The sequence below is a fragment of the Polypterus senegalus genome, chromosome 12, assembly GCF_016835505.1.
Source record: "Polypterus senegalus isolate Bchr_013 chromosome 12, ASM1683550v1, whole genome shotgun sequence".
NCBI classification, from domain to species: Eukaryota; Metazoa; Chordata; class Cladistia; order Polypteriformes; family Polypteridae; genus Polypterus; species Polypterus senegalus.
In genome coordinates this window covers 100,966,202-100,982,947 of record NC_053165.1, presented here as the reverse complement: position 1 = coordinate 100,982,947, position 16,746 = coordinate 100,966,202, and the positions used below count along the sequence as shown (strand labels likewise).

At 39.4% G+C, this 16,746-nt stretch overlaps 1 protein-coding gene and 1 long non-coding RNA gene across 3 annotated transcripts in view; one reads left to right on the top strand and one right to left on the bottom strand.

The window, feature by feature from the left end:
• The window catches only part of LOC120541424, a 102,551-nt gene extending 91,574 nt beyond the window's left edge, over positions 1 to 10,977 (bottom strand). For both annotated transcript variants that reach the window (XR_005636004.1, XR_005636003.1), the window contains exons 1-2: positions 10,817 to 10,977; positions 4,353 to 4,428 (exon numbers count right to left, since the gene is read on the bottom strand). This is a non-coding gene — a long non-coding RNA (uncharacterized LOC120541424). The remainder of the gene's footprint in view (positions 1 to 4,352; positions 4,429 to 10,816) is intronic.
• A 90-nt stretch (positions 10,978 to 11,067) lies between these two features.
• LOC120541423 (ammonium transporter Rh type C 1-like) overlaps positions 11,068 to 16,746 on the top strand; it is a 71,138-nt gene continuing 65,459 nt past the window's right edge. Inside the window, exon 1 of the mRNA XM_039773035.1 lies at positions 11,068 to 11,352. Coding sequence (XP_039628969.1) covers positions 11,163 to 11,352 — 190 coding nt within the window. The 5' untranslated portion in view covers positions 11,068 to 11,162. The remainder of the gene's footprint in view (positions 11,353 to 16,746) is intronic.

The window sequence follows — 16,746 nt, the reverse complement described above, 5'->3', positions numbered from 1 at the left end:
TTAAATTGCTTTTCTGGGAAGATGGGGTTCAGCACAGGCTATAACTGGCACCCTAGGAAATGTGAGAAATGTTCTTTCATAGCAGAAAAAAGGTAGTTCTGTCACAGTCACTTCAGAGAGATGTGGTTGAGCATTGTCATTTTGGAAAATAGCACAAAGCATGTCTGCTGAACATATAATGTCTTGTGGTCTAACTGCCTCCAGCAAGCAGTACAGATGATGGTGTCTCACATCATGGCACTTGGAATTCTGATTGTGTGCCACTTGACAATTTTATCCAGATTACACTATTGGACATGTCATCTCAATATGTATATCCAGTGGTTAGCAGTCCCAGGAAACAGCCTATGGCAGCCCAATCTAATTCATACTAATATGAGATCTTATAATGGATGGTATGAATGACTGCGACCATCAAACTCCACCTCTCCCTGTTATAGCTTTGTGGCCACCACACTCCAAAGAATGCCAAACCACTGAGCCTTATCCATCCATCCATTATCCAACCCGCTATATCCTAACTTATGAACAGCAATAATTTATATTTGTTCTACTAACAGACACACTTGTCAAGGCATTATGGGTACACTATAATGGCAATACAGGCATCCTAGGTTTAGCATGATATGACTATGAAGTTAAAACCTCAACGCATGGGCCTATAGTGTTAGTATTGAATATATTAGACGTAAAAATCTAATGTTTTGCTTATCTGGCTATTTTTAATTCCATTCCAGAGGTTTATATTGTCACACACGTGTGCATGGGAGGCAGCTAAAGGGCTTGAGGAAGGGCAATTCTGAGTCAGACTGAGATGTGGCACAGTGCACTGACTCTTTTTCTCCCTTTCCTGCCAACCATTCACGGGAGATTCCACCTGGCCCTGTTGACGTCACTTCCACGTCCGAGCCTATAGAATAAGACCCTTATGCGCCCGACCCCTTTGACCTCACTTCCTGTCTTCCCCTTTAAAAGCCTCCACCTTTTCCCTATTCCCTCAGTTCTGTTTTGGACTCTGATCTGTGCACACCAGTGCTATCTTTTCTTTGCAATTTTTCAGCCTGGAAACTGGTGGCTGCACAAACCTTGCTATGACTTGTGATCAAGTTTGTGACAATATATATGGATTTACTTTGTCAGGGTGCAAATATTTTTTGAAACCAACTCATAATGATCCATACCCTAACCTGATATATTGATTTGAAGCTTGCAAATGAGTTTGCTGTCATCAAAAATATGTAAAAAAAGTTCTAAGAGTCAGACCCTTTGCAGTCTAACATATTTTGCAACCATGTATTATAAGATAGCTTTTGAATTAAAAGGATTAAAATCTTGGAAAATCAGTACAGAAGTATATGGATCTGATTATTTTGCGTCTTTTACTGCCTTCATCATTTTAATTTTTCTTTAAGTTACTCAATAACAGAGAGATGGAAACATTTGCCCAACATCCTGAAAATATGTTTTTACTTTTCACCCATCAATACATCACCTTTTTGCTGCCAATAAATCATTGTTTATTACTGGATGTTGAACTCCTGGTCGGGATTTGCATATTGCATAAAGTGTTACTGCAGTTATCTCACCTCAAACTTCAAGGCAAGTTGTACAGGAGCTTGATAGCCAATTGAAAGTAATTTTGTTTTTTTTCAAGTATTTTTATACTGTTTATTTTCTTCTGCTTTTTTTAAACTTACAGTCCTCTCCTTCTTACTTTTCTAAAAGATTATGCTGCTGGAAAGTCAACTCGCCGATGATTCTTTCAGTGCCGTGAAGCACATGTGAGTACACACTTATTGAATATGTGGCACGTGTGTGCTGGCCTCTGATGTCCTGTTGGTCTTTGTTTTCTTATACAAAGGAGATTTATCCATCCATTAATTATTCAACCCTCTATATCCTAACTACAGGGTCACGGGGGTCTGCTGGAGCCAATCCCAGCCAACACAGGGTGCAAGGCAGGAAACAAACCCCGGGTAGGGCGCCAGCCCACTGTAGAGGAGATTCATAGTGTTGTAAATTATTAGCTTTTGTGGTCCTAGAAAGTCAGACATCTCTTGCTTCTTTTGAGTATTTTAGTAATTGCTGTTTAAGTAAAAGTTACTTTTGCATCTATTGCATGCTATGTTTTCTGTTCTTTGCCTCTGTGAGTGTGTGTGTGTCTGCTATTTTTTCATTTTTGTTTTTATACTTTCAGAAATGTGGCATACTGGAGATTGCTAGCATAAAGTTAGCTACACTAATAAGAAGCACTTACAATGACACATGTACGGGTAGAGCTGTAACAAGTAAAGTAATAAATGCATAGCTGAACTGAACCAGTGACTACAGACTGGTGGCACTCACTCCCAGTGTGAAGAAATACATTGAGAGACTGGTGCTGGAGCCCATTAAATGTAGAATTCCTCATAGTCTGGATCACCTCCTGTTTACATATTGTCCCAAGGTATCCATGGAGGACATCATATTCTGTGTATTCCTGCCAAGCCTGAATAATAAAAGCAGCAACTCCAGACTGAAGTTTATAGACTAATATTTAACAGTGTTGTATGTTTTATTCTCACATTACACATCACAATTTATTTGAGAAATACCAGTCTGGTTTCCACTCTGGTCATAGTACAGAATTAGCATTAACCCGTGTTGTAAACAACTATCTGATAGATAGATAGATAGATAGATAGATAGATAGATAGATAGATATGAAAGGCATATATATATATAGATAGATAGATAGATAGATAGATAGATAGATAGATAGATAGATAGATAGATAGATAGATAGATATGAAAGGCACTATATAATATATAGATAGATAGATAGATAGATAGATAGATAGATAGATAGATAGATAGATAGATAGATAGATAGATAGATATGAAAGGCACTATATAGATAGATAGATAGATAGATAGATAGATAGATAGATAGATAGATAGATAGATAGATAGATAGATAGATAGATAAAAGATAGATAGATATATAAAAGCATATATAGATAGATAGATAGATAGATAGATAGATAGATAGATAGATAGATAGATAGATAGATAGATAGATAGATAGATAGATGAGATAGATAGATATTAGATAGATAGATAGATAGATAGATAGATAGATAGATAGATAGATAGATAGATAGATAGATAGATAGATAGATAGATGAAGTAAATTCCACAGCAGTTACTTTATGTTGTTAGATTTAAGCACAGCATTTGACACCATTGAGCATTCTGTTTTCTTACAGAGGTTGGAAGATTACATTGGGCTCACAGGAACTGTGCTTGACTAATTTAGCTCTTATTTATCAAATCGTTAACAGTACTTGCAGAAATGTGTTGACAGTACTCGACCATTAAACTAAGAAGTTAAATATGGTGTCCCGCAGGGCTCAATACTGGGACCTTTACTGTTTTCACTTTACATGTTTGCATTGGGAACTATCATTAGAAAATGTAACACTAATTTTCATCCATTTGCAGATGACACCCAGTTATACCAAATGACATTTCTCTGATAATGTCCTTTATTAATTGTGTCAGTGAGTTAAAGAAGTGGATAGATGGGAACTATTTGACTCTGAATACAGAAACAACAGAAAAGTTAATTATTGGAGGAAATGATGCTGACTGTAACAGCAGACCTGGAATCACCTTTAGCTTTACTGAATCAGCACACAATTTCAGTGTTATTTTTGTCACTAGTATGTCAGTTAAAATACCCATAACAAAACTATCCAAAATATGTTTTCCACCTTAAAAATGTTGGAAGGTTATGATGCTTTCCAAATACGCAAGGTACTGAGAAATAAATTCATGCTTTTATTTTTAGTAGCATTGACAATTGCAATGCTTCATTCAACTGGTTGCTCAAATTGTTCTTTGTGCGGCTTTCAGTTAATTCAAAATGCTGCTGCAATAATTATTACACAAACCAAAAAATATGAACACATAACCGCAGTTCCCAAGTCCCTACACTGGCTCCCAGTTAAGATTAGAGCTGATATCAAAATTCCATTTTTAATTTATAAAGTCTTAAATGGCCAAGGCCCTGCTTGCATATTTGAACTTATCATTACTTACAAACTAGAACACACATTAAGTTCACAAGATTTCAACCTACTTAAGACTCAGAGGATTAATAAAATAACTGTGGAAAGCTGAGCTTTTAATTACAGGACCCCAAAGCTGTACAATAATCTGCCTGGTACTGTAAAAGATGCCCCTTCAGTCTCAGCTTTTACATCTAAGCTGAGGACTTACTACTTTAGTTTAGCATACCCTGTCTAGAGCTGCTGATTAGCTGTGCATACTGCATTCTGACAATCACAATATTTTAAACCATTACTAACCTTCTTCAATTCGGTTTCTTTTCTCAGTATCTGGATGTGGTACTTGATGCCACTGCTCTACTGCCAGGCTGCTCTCCTGCATATAGAAAAGTAATTTTAGAAAAAGGAGCATTATTAAAATCAACACAGACTCCACTATTTAAAACCCAGGAGGGGGTAGGTGGCCAGTTGGCCGTGGTCCATAGGACTATGACTTAGCTTTTGACTTTTTCTTTTACAGTTTTAATGTTCTTTGTTGTCAACTGGCCACAGTTCGTCAATTAATAAATGGACAGATATTGTCAGTTTTCATTTATGTTTAATCAGTTTCTGTCTTGTTTTCTGTCTGTTTTAACAAATCTGCATGTATTCATGTACCAGTTCATCTTCTTCTTCTTCCGGCTGCTCCCATTAGGGGTCGCTACAACAGATCATATTTTTCCATCTCTTTCTGTCCTCTACATCTTGCTCTGTTACACCCATCACATGCATGTCCTCTCTCACCACATCCATAAACCTTCCCTTAGACCTTTCTCTTTTCCTCTTGCCTGGCAGCTCTATCCTTAGCATCTGTTTCCCAATATACTCAGCATCTCCTCTCTACACATGTCCAAACCAATGCAATCTCACCACTCTAGTTTTGTCTCCCAACCGTTCAACTTGAGCTGTCCCTCTAATGTCCTCATTTCTAACCCTGTCCATCCTTGTCACACCCAATGCAAATCTTAACATTTTTAACTCTGTCACCTCCAGCTCTGTCCCCTGCTTTCTGGTCAGTGCCAACATCTCCAACCCATATAACATAGCTGGTCTCACTACTGTCCTGTAGACCTTCCCTTTCACTCTTACTGATACCCGTCTGTCACAAATTACTCTTGACACTCGTCTCCACCCATTCCACCCTGCCTGCACTCTCTTCTTCATTTTTCTTCCACAAGCCCCATTACTCTGTGTTGTTGATCCCAAGTATTTAAACTCATCCACCTTCGCCAGCTCTACTCTCTGCATCCTCACCATTTCACTGACCTCCTGTTCATTTACACACATGTATTCTGTCTTGTTCCTACTGACCTTCATTCTTGTCCTCTCCAGAGCATTTCTCCACCTCTCTAGGGTCTCCTCAACCTGCTCCCTACTCTCACTACAGATCATAATGTCTTCAGCAAACATCATAGTCCATGGGGACTCATGTCTAATCTGTCAACCTGCCCATCACCGTTGCAAATAAGAAAGAGCTTAGAGCCGAATATATACCAGTTCTGTACTTAGTAATTAGTATAATCTCAATCTTTAAACTATCTATAAACTATGTGCCTACATTCTGTGATGGGCGCTATACAAAAATTAAGTTGTATTTTAATGTATTGTTCCAGAAAAGCTGATCATCAAGCTTCTAGACTTTAGACAAAGCGTCACCTTTAGCAACTTAATTTTAGATTTCCTAACTGGTGTGCCTCAGAATGTGTATATCATAGATTCATCACTTACGCCACAATAATTTTCAACACAAGCACTTTTAAGTATGGAGTATTGAACCCAAAGCTCATTTACCTATGGCTGTTTGGTCAGACAGAGTTACAACTCCATCATTCAAATTCTTGATGATGGCCATCTCCACTCATATCACCACAATAAACGAGCACAGACTCCACAAAGCAGACAGACATTAGCAGAAACACTGTGTAATGGGTCACCAGGCCTTAATTTCTTAAAGTTGAACTTAACTGGCAAGCTCACGTGGGCACATGTCTTGGCTTCTGACAAGAAGGCTCACCAATGCCTTTACGTCTTCAGACACCCAAAGAAAGTCTGGAAGTCTCCATCTTTATACTCATCAACTCTTATACCTGCACAATGCAGGCCATCCTTGTTGCCTGCATTACAGTACATACAGCACCTGCTCATCTTATGTGTAGACGTTTCCCTTTTGTTTAAGACATAAAGTACGTGCCACATACTGCCTCAAAAAGATTGACAATATTATTAAAGAGATCAGTCCTTATGAACAGTCCCCTTTCTCTCTCCATTTCAAGTGAGATTAAATCCACTGATACAGTGATATCAAAGAGACCATTCACTGTCCCATAGAAGTTTTGGTGTTGCTCCAACATATTCTAGGAAATACATATAAGGTATCAATTTCATGTCTACAGAATCCTTAATTATTTTGAAATTTGGAAAATTAATTATTTAAAAATTCCATAATTTTACTATTTAGTCATCCTTAATAAGTGGAAAGGCCAGCAGATTTTTGTCCTGATTATGTATTGTTTTATATCTTTAGACTTTTCATTCAAAAAACTTTGCAAAAATGACAGGATGCATTTGTGACTTTCTTAAAGGGAGTTAACAGCAAATTTCTCCAAATACTTTTTGTGTTAATGAATAATGAATATAGTTAATAATACTTTGTTGAGTAGTTCAAAAAATACAATCTGTAAATACAAAATACACTCAAATTTGTATATGTTTTGCCTTATTCCCCGTAGCTTAATGAAATTCTTCATTTACAAAAACATCCATTGCAGCTCTTTAAACTTCTAAATAAAATTAATAAAAAAAAAACTTCTCAGAATTATACTCTAACTGTACATTTGTTTGAAATAAAGATGCCAATAAATTAAACTGAACTGTTACTAATGTACAATATTACCAACAGCCACATAGGTGTGTGATGAGCCTCATTATAAAATGCAACTTTCATTATTGTAAAATCTTTTAATACCTGGGTAACATTCTTTCTTCTTTCAGGGTGGCTGCTGCAACTTTAGAATCATTCTAGTTTACATTTCCATTCAAAAAAATCCTCTTCATGAAACCTTTAGTCTTTAACAAGTCCCCACTGCTCAAAACTGAAGCGGGCATCTGATACTCGAAAATCTCACTTTACACATTTTTGGGTAACATTTCAAATTCTTTTGCAAAAAATCCCTTAGACTGTCATACACTGTACATGTAAATATGAAGTTGTATGAATTAAAAAAGATAAAAGTAGTGTAGTTTTGCTTCCTCTCATAAGATATATTCAGAATCAAAATGTATCTCACCATAAGGAGTGAGATGTAGGGCAAGCTTTTCTATTAATTATGTGCTCTCTGGTCCTGTCTAGAGGAAACATCGCTCCTTTGGGACTCAGAACGATAAAGTGAGCTCAGCTGAGAATATATCCTGTGTGCTGGTTCAGCTTTATTCACTGTTTATCACAATTAGCAATCAGAAAGTGAACGAGTGCATGTAGTTTAAAATTCATGTATTTTAAATATATTTTTTTCATTTTCAGCTTGTGTTTTCATCTTAAAATGCTGCAGTTACTGCACCCACACTACTACATGTAGTCAGATAAACCTATGACATGTTAGGGCATTTGAAATTAAATCAATATGTATTCCTTTTACAAAAGAAAACGCTTAAATCATTCACATTTTATTAATTGAGGGGTGGCATGGTGGTGCAGTGGATAGTGCTGCTGCCTCAGGAGACCCAGGTCCCAGGTCCTCCCTGCCTGGAGTTTGTATGTTCTCCCCATGTCTTCGTGGGTTTCCTCCGGGTACTCCGGTTTCCTCCCACAGTCCAAAGACATGCAGGTTAGGTGGACTGGCGATCCTAAATTGTCCCTAGTGTGTATGTGCGCCCTGCGGTGGGCTGGGACTGGCTCCAGCAGACCCCCGTGACCCTGTAGTTAAGATATAGCAGGTTGGATAATGGATGGATGTATTAGATCAGGGGTGCCCAATGCGTCGATCGCGATCGACCGGTAGATCACAAAGGCAGTAGGTAGATCGCGTTGCATTAAAAAAAAAAATTCTTTTAACGTTAACCTATCATGTATCCTCCCTATGGCATTTACCACTTGATTGACATACAGGGCGGCCAGTCTGAGATCTCTTCTCTTCTAACACACTGGTCATCCCGCACGCACGATAAAACGCACGAGCTACTGAAAAACTCCGGCTGTGATCTAGTTAGCCTTCCAATTTATATCGACTAAAGAAGAGATTTTTAAAAAATTGTTTGGGGAGGGTATGGGCTGGATGTGGAATTGGAAGAGGATTTTTTTCTCACAATGTCACAATCGAAGTGCGTTTGTCTGATCTGTCAATCTATCATTGCTATTCCAAAGAAGGAAAATGTGGAAAGGCACTTTCGAACTGTTCATAAAAACTACGAAACTGACTTCCTTCCGAAAGCGATCTGAAAAAGAGAAAGGAGAGGGAACTAAAATCGCAGGTAATCGGACAGCCATCATTTTTCACTCGGCTGAATTCAAAAGCTCCTTGACTGCATTATTCGGCTCTACTTAATAATGCGAGTCAGCCTTTTCCCTCATAAAGATTATTAAATCCAAATACTGTAGTGGCCATAAATGTATTGAATTGCTATTGTGCCATAAAGGTTATTCAGTTATGCAAGTACGACAACATACATTTTATGTATAAAGTATACTCAGTATATATATATATATATATATATATATATATATATATATATATATATATATATATATATATATATATATATATATATATATATATATATATACACACACACACACCGGTATATATATAGCATTTTTAATGTAGGTAGATCATTTCGACCTGGTCATTTTAAAAGTAGCTCGCCAGCCGAGAAAGTGTGGGCACCCCTGTATTAGATGATATTAGATTTTCCCATGGAGACATTTCTGTCACTCAGATCCATGTGCTTCTCTAATGGTGTCATGAGATTTTTTTTGTTTACAATACAATCACTAACCAACCAGAATCTAAAGGTGACATAGGCTTGACGTGAGCTCTGCTGTTGGTTCTACTAGTAAATCCCACGGACTACAAGTTCTCATTCTAAGATAATTAGAAAAAGAGCCAGCGACATCAAGTGCAGTCATGAAACATGAAGGCAAACTGGAATAACTTAGTGACCTCCAAAAACAATCTTATCATAGAATTCTTAAACTTGGCTAATCCAGTTCCGAATGGCAGGTGACCAGAGCCTACACCAACAGCACTGGGCTCAAGGCAGGAAGTAACACTGGAAATGAGGCAAATCCATTGCAAGCCCCTATAACGCCACCCCCTCACATTAACATCAGGTTTGAGCTGTCAACTAACCTATCTAGTATATCTTTGGGGAAAACCAGAGCACCAGGAGGAAGACCCCCCATATACAAAGTGAGAACACGTAAACTCCACATAGATAAAATACAGCCTTTGTATTCAAACTGAGACTATATGGCTCTTTTAAGCAGCAACTCTAACCACTGTGTTACTGCGCAAACCCAACATAAGCCATAGTTATCACAAATATTTAAAAGTAATATGAGCAAGATTTAAGATCAGTCATTCTCCAACCCGCTATATCCTAACACAGGGTTCTGCTGGAGCCAATCCCAGCCAGCACTGTTCGCAAGGCAGGAACAAACACTGGGCAGGGCACCAGCCCACAGCAGGGCACACACTAAGGAGAATTTAGGATCGCCAATGCACCTAACCTGCATGTCTTTGGACTGTGAAAGGAAGACCACACAGACACGGGGAGAACATAAACTCCACGCAGGGAGGAGCCAGGAAGCGAACCCAGCTCTCCTTACTGCGAGGCAGCAGCGATACCAACTCACCGCCCGGAATTAAGATCACATTTCCTTAACAGAGATTTTGTAACTAATCTTGACGTAATCATTGGCAAAGCCATAAAGATGTATGAATTGTATATGGGTTATGTACTGCAGGTGTGTCATTTTGGAAGCTACTTGAAACTATAGGATCTAAAGAACAGGTTACTAAGGCCAGATGTTGACTAGCTTACACCAGAACATTCACTTGTTTTTCTTTTAAGTCAATCGTGTACATCTTTGACTGTACATGTGGGTTCAGTGTTCATTGTTCCAATGTAAAACAGATCATCATCCAGGTCATAGATCTCTTTCGATTATTTTTTGTTTCAAGACGTCTCCCAACTTCTTGAGAAAGATCAGCAATTTTCACAGCGTGTTGTTTCCCCAATCATACATGACTAAATGATGATGCTTTCTGGATGAAGTGTGGAGTCCAGCAACTGCGGTAACCACGAGAGTTCACTTTGGTTTGATCTACTTATTTAATTCTGCTCGTTTTCTTTTACTCGACCCTGACTTTGTGTTTTCATTTGCATTATGCCTTAAATTTATTAGCGCCTTCTTTGTCTATTAATCTGCGTAACATAACCTGTTGCAAAGTACGTTAATTGTACAGAAATGCATAGACAATTTTCTGAGAATTTTTTTGTCTGAATCGATGGCAAACGGATGAATACAATGTTCACCTTGACGTTTTGCTCAGTGAAGAAGAGATTTTGAGAAAATTACGCGAAATGCCACTTCTCAAGCGATACATGTCTGAGAAGGTCTTCCTTCTTTCATTACCTACCTCCCAAATAACATCACGCTTAGAACCATCTCTACATTAGCTTCAGTCTACGGGTTCATTTTGAAGGAAGTATTCTCTTAAACCTACCACTGGCTTGGGATCGCCGCTGCAGATAGAGTGGTGTACCGTGGGATGATGAGGATGATGCGCTTAGTCTCCTTTTTAAGGAATACATCGTTACGCGGATATCTAGGGTTGAGGTTCCCGGCAAGAGTCGGTAAACTTTCGAAATTCAAGTTCAAGACTGAAGGGGATGGGCTGAGGGAGGTGTGCCAAGGTGAGTCCACCTCTTACCCTCCTCGTCTATAAAGCGCCTCTGTCAAGGTGAACGAGGAGCGCTGGAGGCTGGCCGCGATCGCATTTTCACCGCCTTGAAGAGAGTGGAGAAGAGCAGCTCTGTCAAGTGTCGGCGTCGCAGCTCACCGGAGTCACCATGTCACTGTTTGACGGCATTAAGAACACCAACATGCGGGTGAAGCTTCCCGTACTGTGCTTCATCCTGGAACTTGCTATGATCATCCTCTTTGGGGTATTTATTCGATACAACGATCACGCAGATGCCCATTACATCGTAAACAACACGAACACTACCTATCTGAACGAATTTTATTTCAGGTATCCAAGTAAGTATAAACGCACCCTTGCATGTGTGCAGTGGGCGCACTTTTGGTATTTAAAGGTGAGAACTGCTATTTATATCTTCACTACTGTGTTTTTGGATGCATCAGAACATTTTTATTCGATCTGTTTAATTATTTTGAAATAATCCTCGCCAAGAGAAAGAGAATGAAAGTAGAGGGAGGAATGAGATTTAACTGATGCCACAAATGAATGAGTAATTGATAAAATCTCATGATAAAATAACTTTATGCCATTCTGTGATTGCTGTTTTACCACAAATTGCGCTTTAAAATCACATTTGAAATAGGTGTTATTGTTAGCAGAAATTAGACAATTCAAAATAATATTGCAATATTCAAGAGATACTACTAACGTTAATAATAACTAAAGAAAACATGTATAAAAAAACGAAACACTGTCAATTTTAATTAAGGATTCGAGAAATTCGTATTGTGTAACGATATACAACGCTGAATTTATTACGGGGAAGTCATTGTTAAAAACATATTTTGTTTTCTCTTGTTTTTGACAAGTAATTATTTTGTGTAACGCTTCCTTTTAGGTTTGATTCTTAATTAGTTCCTCCTGATGCGTTTTATGAGTTAAATTACTCGAAATATAATCGGTAGTCGTGTGTGGTGGTGAAGCTGTTGAAAATATCACGCCGTTTCTATTGTCAGGATCCGTTTGGTTTGCTTATTCGCGATGATTTGAGCTTTTTACCGGATAATGCGGATTGGCATTCCTTCCTGGGCGGACACCTGCCTGGCGCTTTGGAGATCTGCTTTCTGCGCCGCGGGAACCACCATTGCTTTTAGACAGTGAGTCAGTTAAGGAGAATTAACATGGAAGCTCTTGTATCTTGATGGTAACACGAATAGAAACTAAACGTGATTATTCATTAGTAAATGAACATGGCCCGGTGGCGAAGGGCTAGTGCCCTGTCCAGGATTACTCCCTCCCTCGAGAGAATACCTCATAAACGCTCAACAACACTTAGCTGGACTAAGCGTTTCGAGAATATTATAATTAATATGATTAATAGCTCTCTTACAAAAGTTAGGCGTTCATTATAAATCTAAATACGAAGCTTCATTTCTGGTTAATAATTAATATTATTTTTATTGCAGTGTAATATTGAGATGGTGCTGCAGTAGTGCACTGAGGAAGAATCCTTCTGTTTAGTGCAAAATGAAGGCTGAAGGAAGGTGCCGACTCCACTTAGCGGTTCAAGTAAAAGTTTACGCATCCTAGTAGAAGTTTATGTCAATAGTTTGAGGAGTTAACACTCTTTTGAGTACATGTATTAAAAAATATCAACCTATGAGAATGAACGCTGCATTTTCTAAAGCCAGAGTAAGTGAAATTCTAGTATGCATTATATATTTCTTTCGTTTTTCATTTTTGTTACGTTTTAATAGTTAACCCAGCTCATAACAATCATCATCCATCCATTTTCGATGCTTGTAGAAAGGACACAATCCACTGATTTTTCAGATGCGTGTGCCAGGCTATCTGTTTTCAACGTGACTCAGGTTCGCTTCCCGGGTCCTCCCTGCGTGGAGTTTGCATGTTCTCCCCGTGTCTGCGTGGGTTTCTTCCGGGTACTCCGGTTTCCTCCCACAGTCCAAAGACATGCAGGTTAGGTGCATTGGTGATCCTAAATTGTCCTTGGTGTGTGTGTGTGTGTCCTTCGGTGGGCTGGTGCCCTGCCTCAGGTTTGTTTCCTGCCTTGCGCCCTGTGTTGGCTGGGATTGGCTCTAGCAGACCCCTTGTGACCCTGTAGTTAGGATACAGTGGGTTGGATAATGAATGGATGGATGTAGTAGTGTGAACATAGCCTGAGTTACCCTCTGTAGAGACAAAGATTAATGACCGTAGTTGATGTCATCTGCTCACATTGACATATTAAGATGGTCTAGAATGAGTTTTCCTCTCCCTTTCTCTGTTTCTCTTTCTCACTATTGGGTCCTTTCCTTGTCCCATGCAGTAAGGTTGTTACTTTGGTCCTTCTCCACCATTGGTCCTTGGATAATGGATGGATGGATGGATGGATGTTTTCAACTTAGTCCATGCCAGTCTCTTATGTTATGAAATTATAAAATTGATTTAAAGGTTTGTTTTGAGCATGGCATTATGTAAAGTGCTGAGATCGTTTTTGATGTAATTTAACTTGGCACATTTCCATTGGGATTGGCACGTTGGCACAGATCACAGAGTTGTCCCCTCACAGCTCTCTGCCCTTCCTTTAAGTCCTGGCCCGAAGGTCTACTCTATGGAATGTTGAGATGAATTTCAAAGTTAGGGAAATTGGTGGCGCTGAATTAGCACGAACAGGTGGGTTGAAAAGTACAGCAAGAAATTACTATGACATTTCATAATAGCATTTATTCCTACACTTTATGATGCTAGCTAAATACTAACTACTACTACAAGCTCTGAGATGCATGAATGTAAAATCCTAAACTATAATTGTTATTTTGTTACCTTAGTTGGTTGCAGGCTGTTGGGGAATGCTGATTATCTTTGTTTCTTGGTGTACAGCATGTTACAGGAGATGTTTTATTTGTTGAGCTTCTCCAAATCAAACTCCACTCAAATGAATTTTTTATGGGTGGCATGGTGGCGGAGTGGGTAGCACTGCTATCTCGCAGTTAGGAGACCTGGGTTCGCTTCCCGGGTCCTCCCTGCATGGAGTTTGCATGTTCTCCCCGTGTCTGCATGGGTTTCCTCCCACAGTCCAAAGACATGCAGGTTAGGTGGATTGGTGATCCTAAATTGTCCTGGGTGTGTGTGTGCCCTGTGGTGGGCTGACACCCTGCCCAGGGTTTGTTTCCTGCCTTGTGTCCTGGGATTGGCTCCTGTGATCCTGTTGTTAGGATATAATGGATGAATTTATTATGGCCATAAAGAATTTAATTTAATTACTTAGATGAATAAACTGATTCTTGTAAGATATATAAGAATCTAATAGTATACCAGATGTGAACCTTGTAAGTTATCTGCTAAAAACGTTTTAAGCAGTGTGAAAAATTCTTTAGTCTTAATAGAATATGCAGTGGGAGAAGTGACTTTAAGAATAGGCTGCTGCTTTAATCCAGGAGGCTTGGAAAAACTGGAAACTGTTATAGCAGCAGCGGAAAGGAGCTTGTGAAAACCAAATGTACATATAGAGTACTCGAGCAGAAGCTCCAGATAATCGCATCCATTTATGTGTCTATCTATCTATCTATCTATCTATCTATCTATCTATCTATCTATCTATCTATCTATCTATCTATCTATCTATTATTGTAAAAATACATAGGAGTGATGACATTGTGCCAGCTGTTCAGCATTTTGCCTCTTGCTTTTATTTCCATTCAGTATTTTTGCATGGAAATTCCATCATGTGTTTCCTTACTAGAAGGACAGGAAAGATTTTGAAAGTGTTCTGAAAATGACAACAGTACATTCTATATGAGAGTCAATATTTCTTATTAAATATACTTTAATATAAGCATATAACAAACACATAAAATAAAGTTTTCAGATTCAAATTAAGAAAAATCTAAAATGGTATTTTCTTTGAATGATGCTGTCATTTCTATACACATTTCGAAATCATTTTTAACCTAAAATTAATCTGCGGTGGGCTGGCACCCTGCCCGGGGATTTATTCCTGCCTTGCACCATGTGTTGGCTGGGATTGGCTCCAGCAGACCCCCATGCCCCAGTGTTAGGATATAGTGGGTTGGATAATGACTGGCTGACGGGCCTAAAATTAATATGACTGTGCCTGCTCATAATTTATGGGTTTCTATTTTCAAGAGGAAGGGACCTTAAAATGAGAGGTTCATCTCAGGGCATTGAAAGATGAAGTCCTACATTGCTGGGTCTGTCCGGGCTGGTGGTCTCATCATGTTGACTGTAGCTGGTGCACAGCAAACCTGCTTCCATGTGTTCAGGTTGATGGGCCCCCCGGGAAGTAATATTATTATTATTTTTTATTAATCTCAAAGGAAATTACTTGGTTTTCACATACCCCTTGGGGTCAGGGTGCAGGGTCAGCCAATGTACAGCACCCCTGGAGCCATTGAAAGTTAAGGGTCTTGCTCAAGAGCCCAGCAGAGTAGGATCGATTTTGGCAGTGATGGGGATTCAAACCGGCAACCTTCAGGATGCCAGCGCAGATCCTTAGCCTCGGAGCCACCACTCCACTATCTAGCATTTACAGATATTTCTGAGTGACCCCAAGATGAGGGTGTAAGCTGTCGACTCACAGGGATAAGAGGGAGGCATTAGGAGAGTATGAGGAAACAAGCCAGCTACTCCATCTACTGTTTTGTCTTTACTTTTGTCTTTGTGGTGAGAATCTTTTGTGTGGCCAAGGTATGACACAATAATAAAATGAAGTTAAAAAACGGTGGGAATGATTTCAATTTGGAGACTTTAGATTATCAAAATCTTAAATTGGTTTAAAAAGTTTTTGCACACCATGTATTTATTATGTGACACCTCCTTAATGTCCTCATAATGCTTATATACCATTTCATTTTCTGAAGCCATTCTGTCTTGTACAGGATTAGCAGCACTTGCCACATTTGGTATATGGCAGGAACTGGATGGGCTATCTCCACAATGCAGGATATGTTCACTCTTACACCTCTACACACACACTTATACCTGACCAGTTGTAGGTTGGAGGTTCACCTAACAGTCAGGTTTTGGGATAAGAGAGCAAACTAGAAAACGCAGAGAAAGGTTGCTTGAATATTGAGAAAATGTGCAATAGACAGTGGCTTGAACACAGATCCCTGGGGTGTGGGGAACAGCCCGGGCACAGACAGGTAGACATGATGTTTTAGCACCACACACGTTTATTTACAATCTTATATACAATTATAAATGTGCACAAACCCAGTGCCACAACACCAATCACCCCTTAAGTCCTGGCCTTTCACAATGCCTTTACTCCTCTCTGGTCCGCCTCCACTCCTCTCCTCCAAGCTCTGTCCTCTTCCACCCGACTCCAGCCCTCGAATGGAGGGAGGCGACCCCTTATATACATGCCCAGATGGGTTCCAGGTGCTTCCCGACACTCCTCCGCCGACACTCCCCTGTGTAGCGGAAGTGTCGGCTGCACACCCGGAAGCACTCCGGGTGACCCCGGTCCTCTTCCCCCCAGCACTTCCAGGTGTGACGGAAGTGCTGAGGTCCAGGGCTCAAAAGGCACTGGGGTGCCCAAACCAACCTGGACGGTCGCCCCGACATGGTATGGGGTCGCCACCCCAGCCATCTCCGACAGGGGCTAAAAGAAATCAACACACCAGAGTAACACAATGCCATTCTAATTATGTTATATCAATTACAAATATCATATTTTACTTGATGTATGTAACAATATCTTTTTAAAA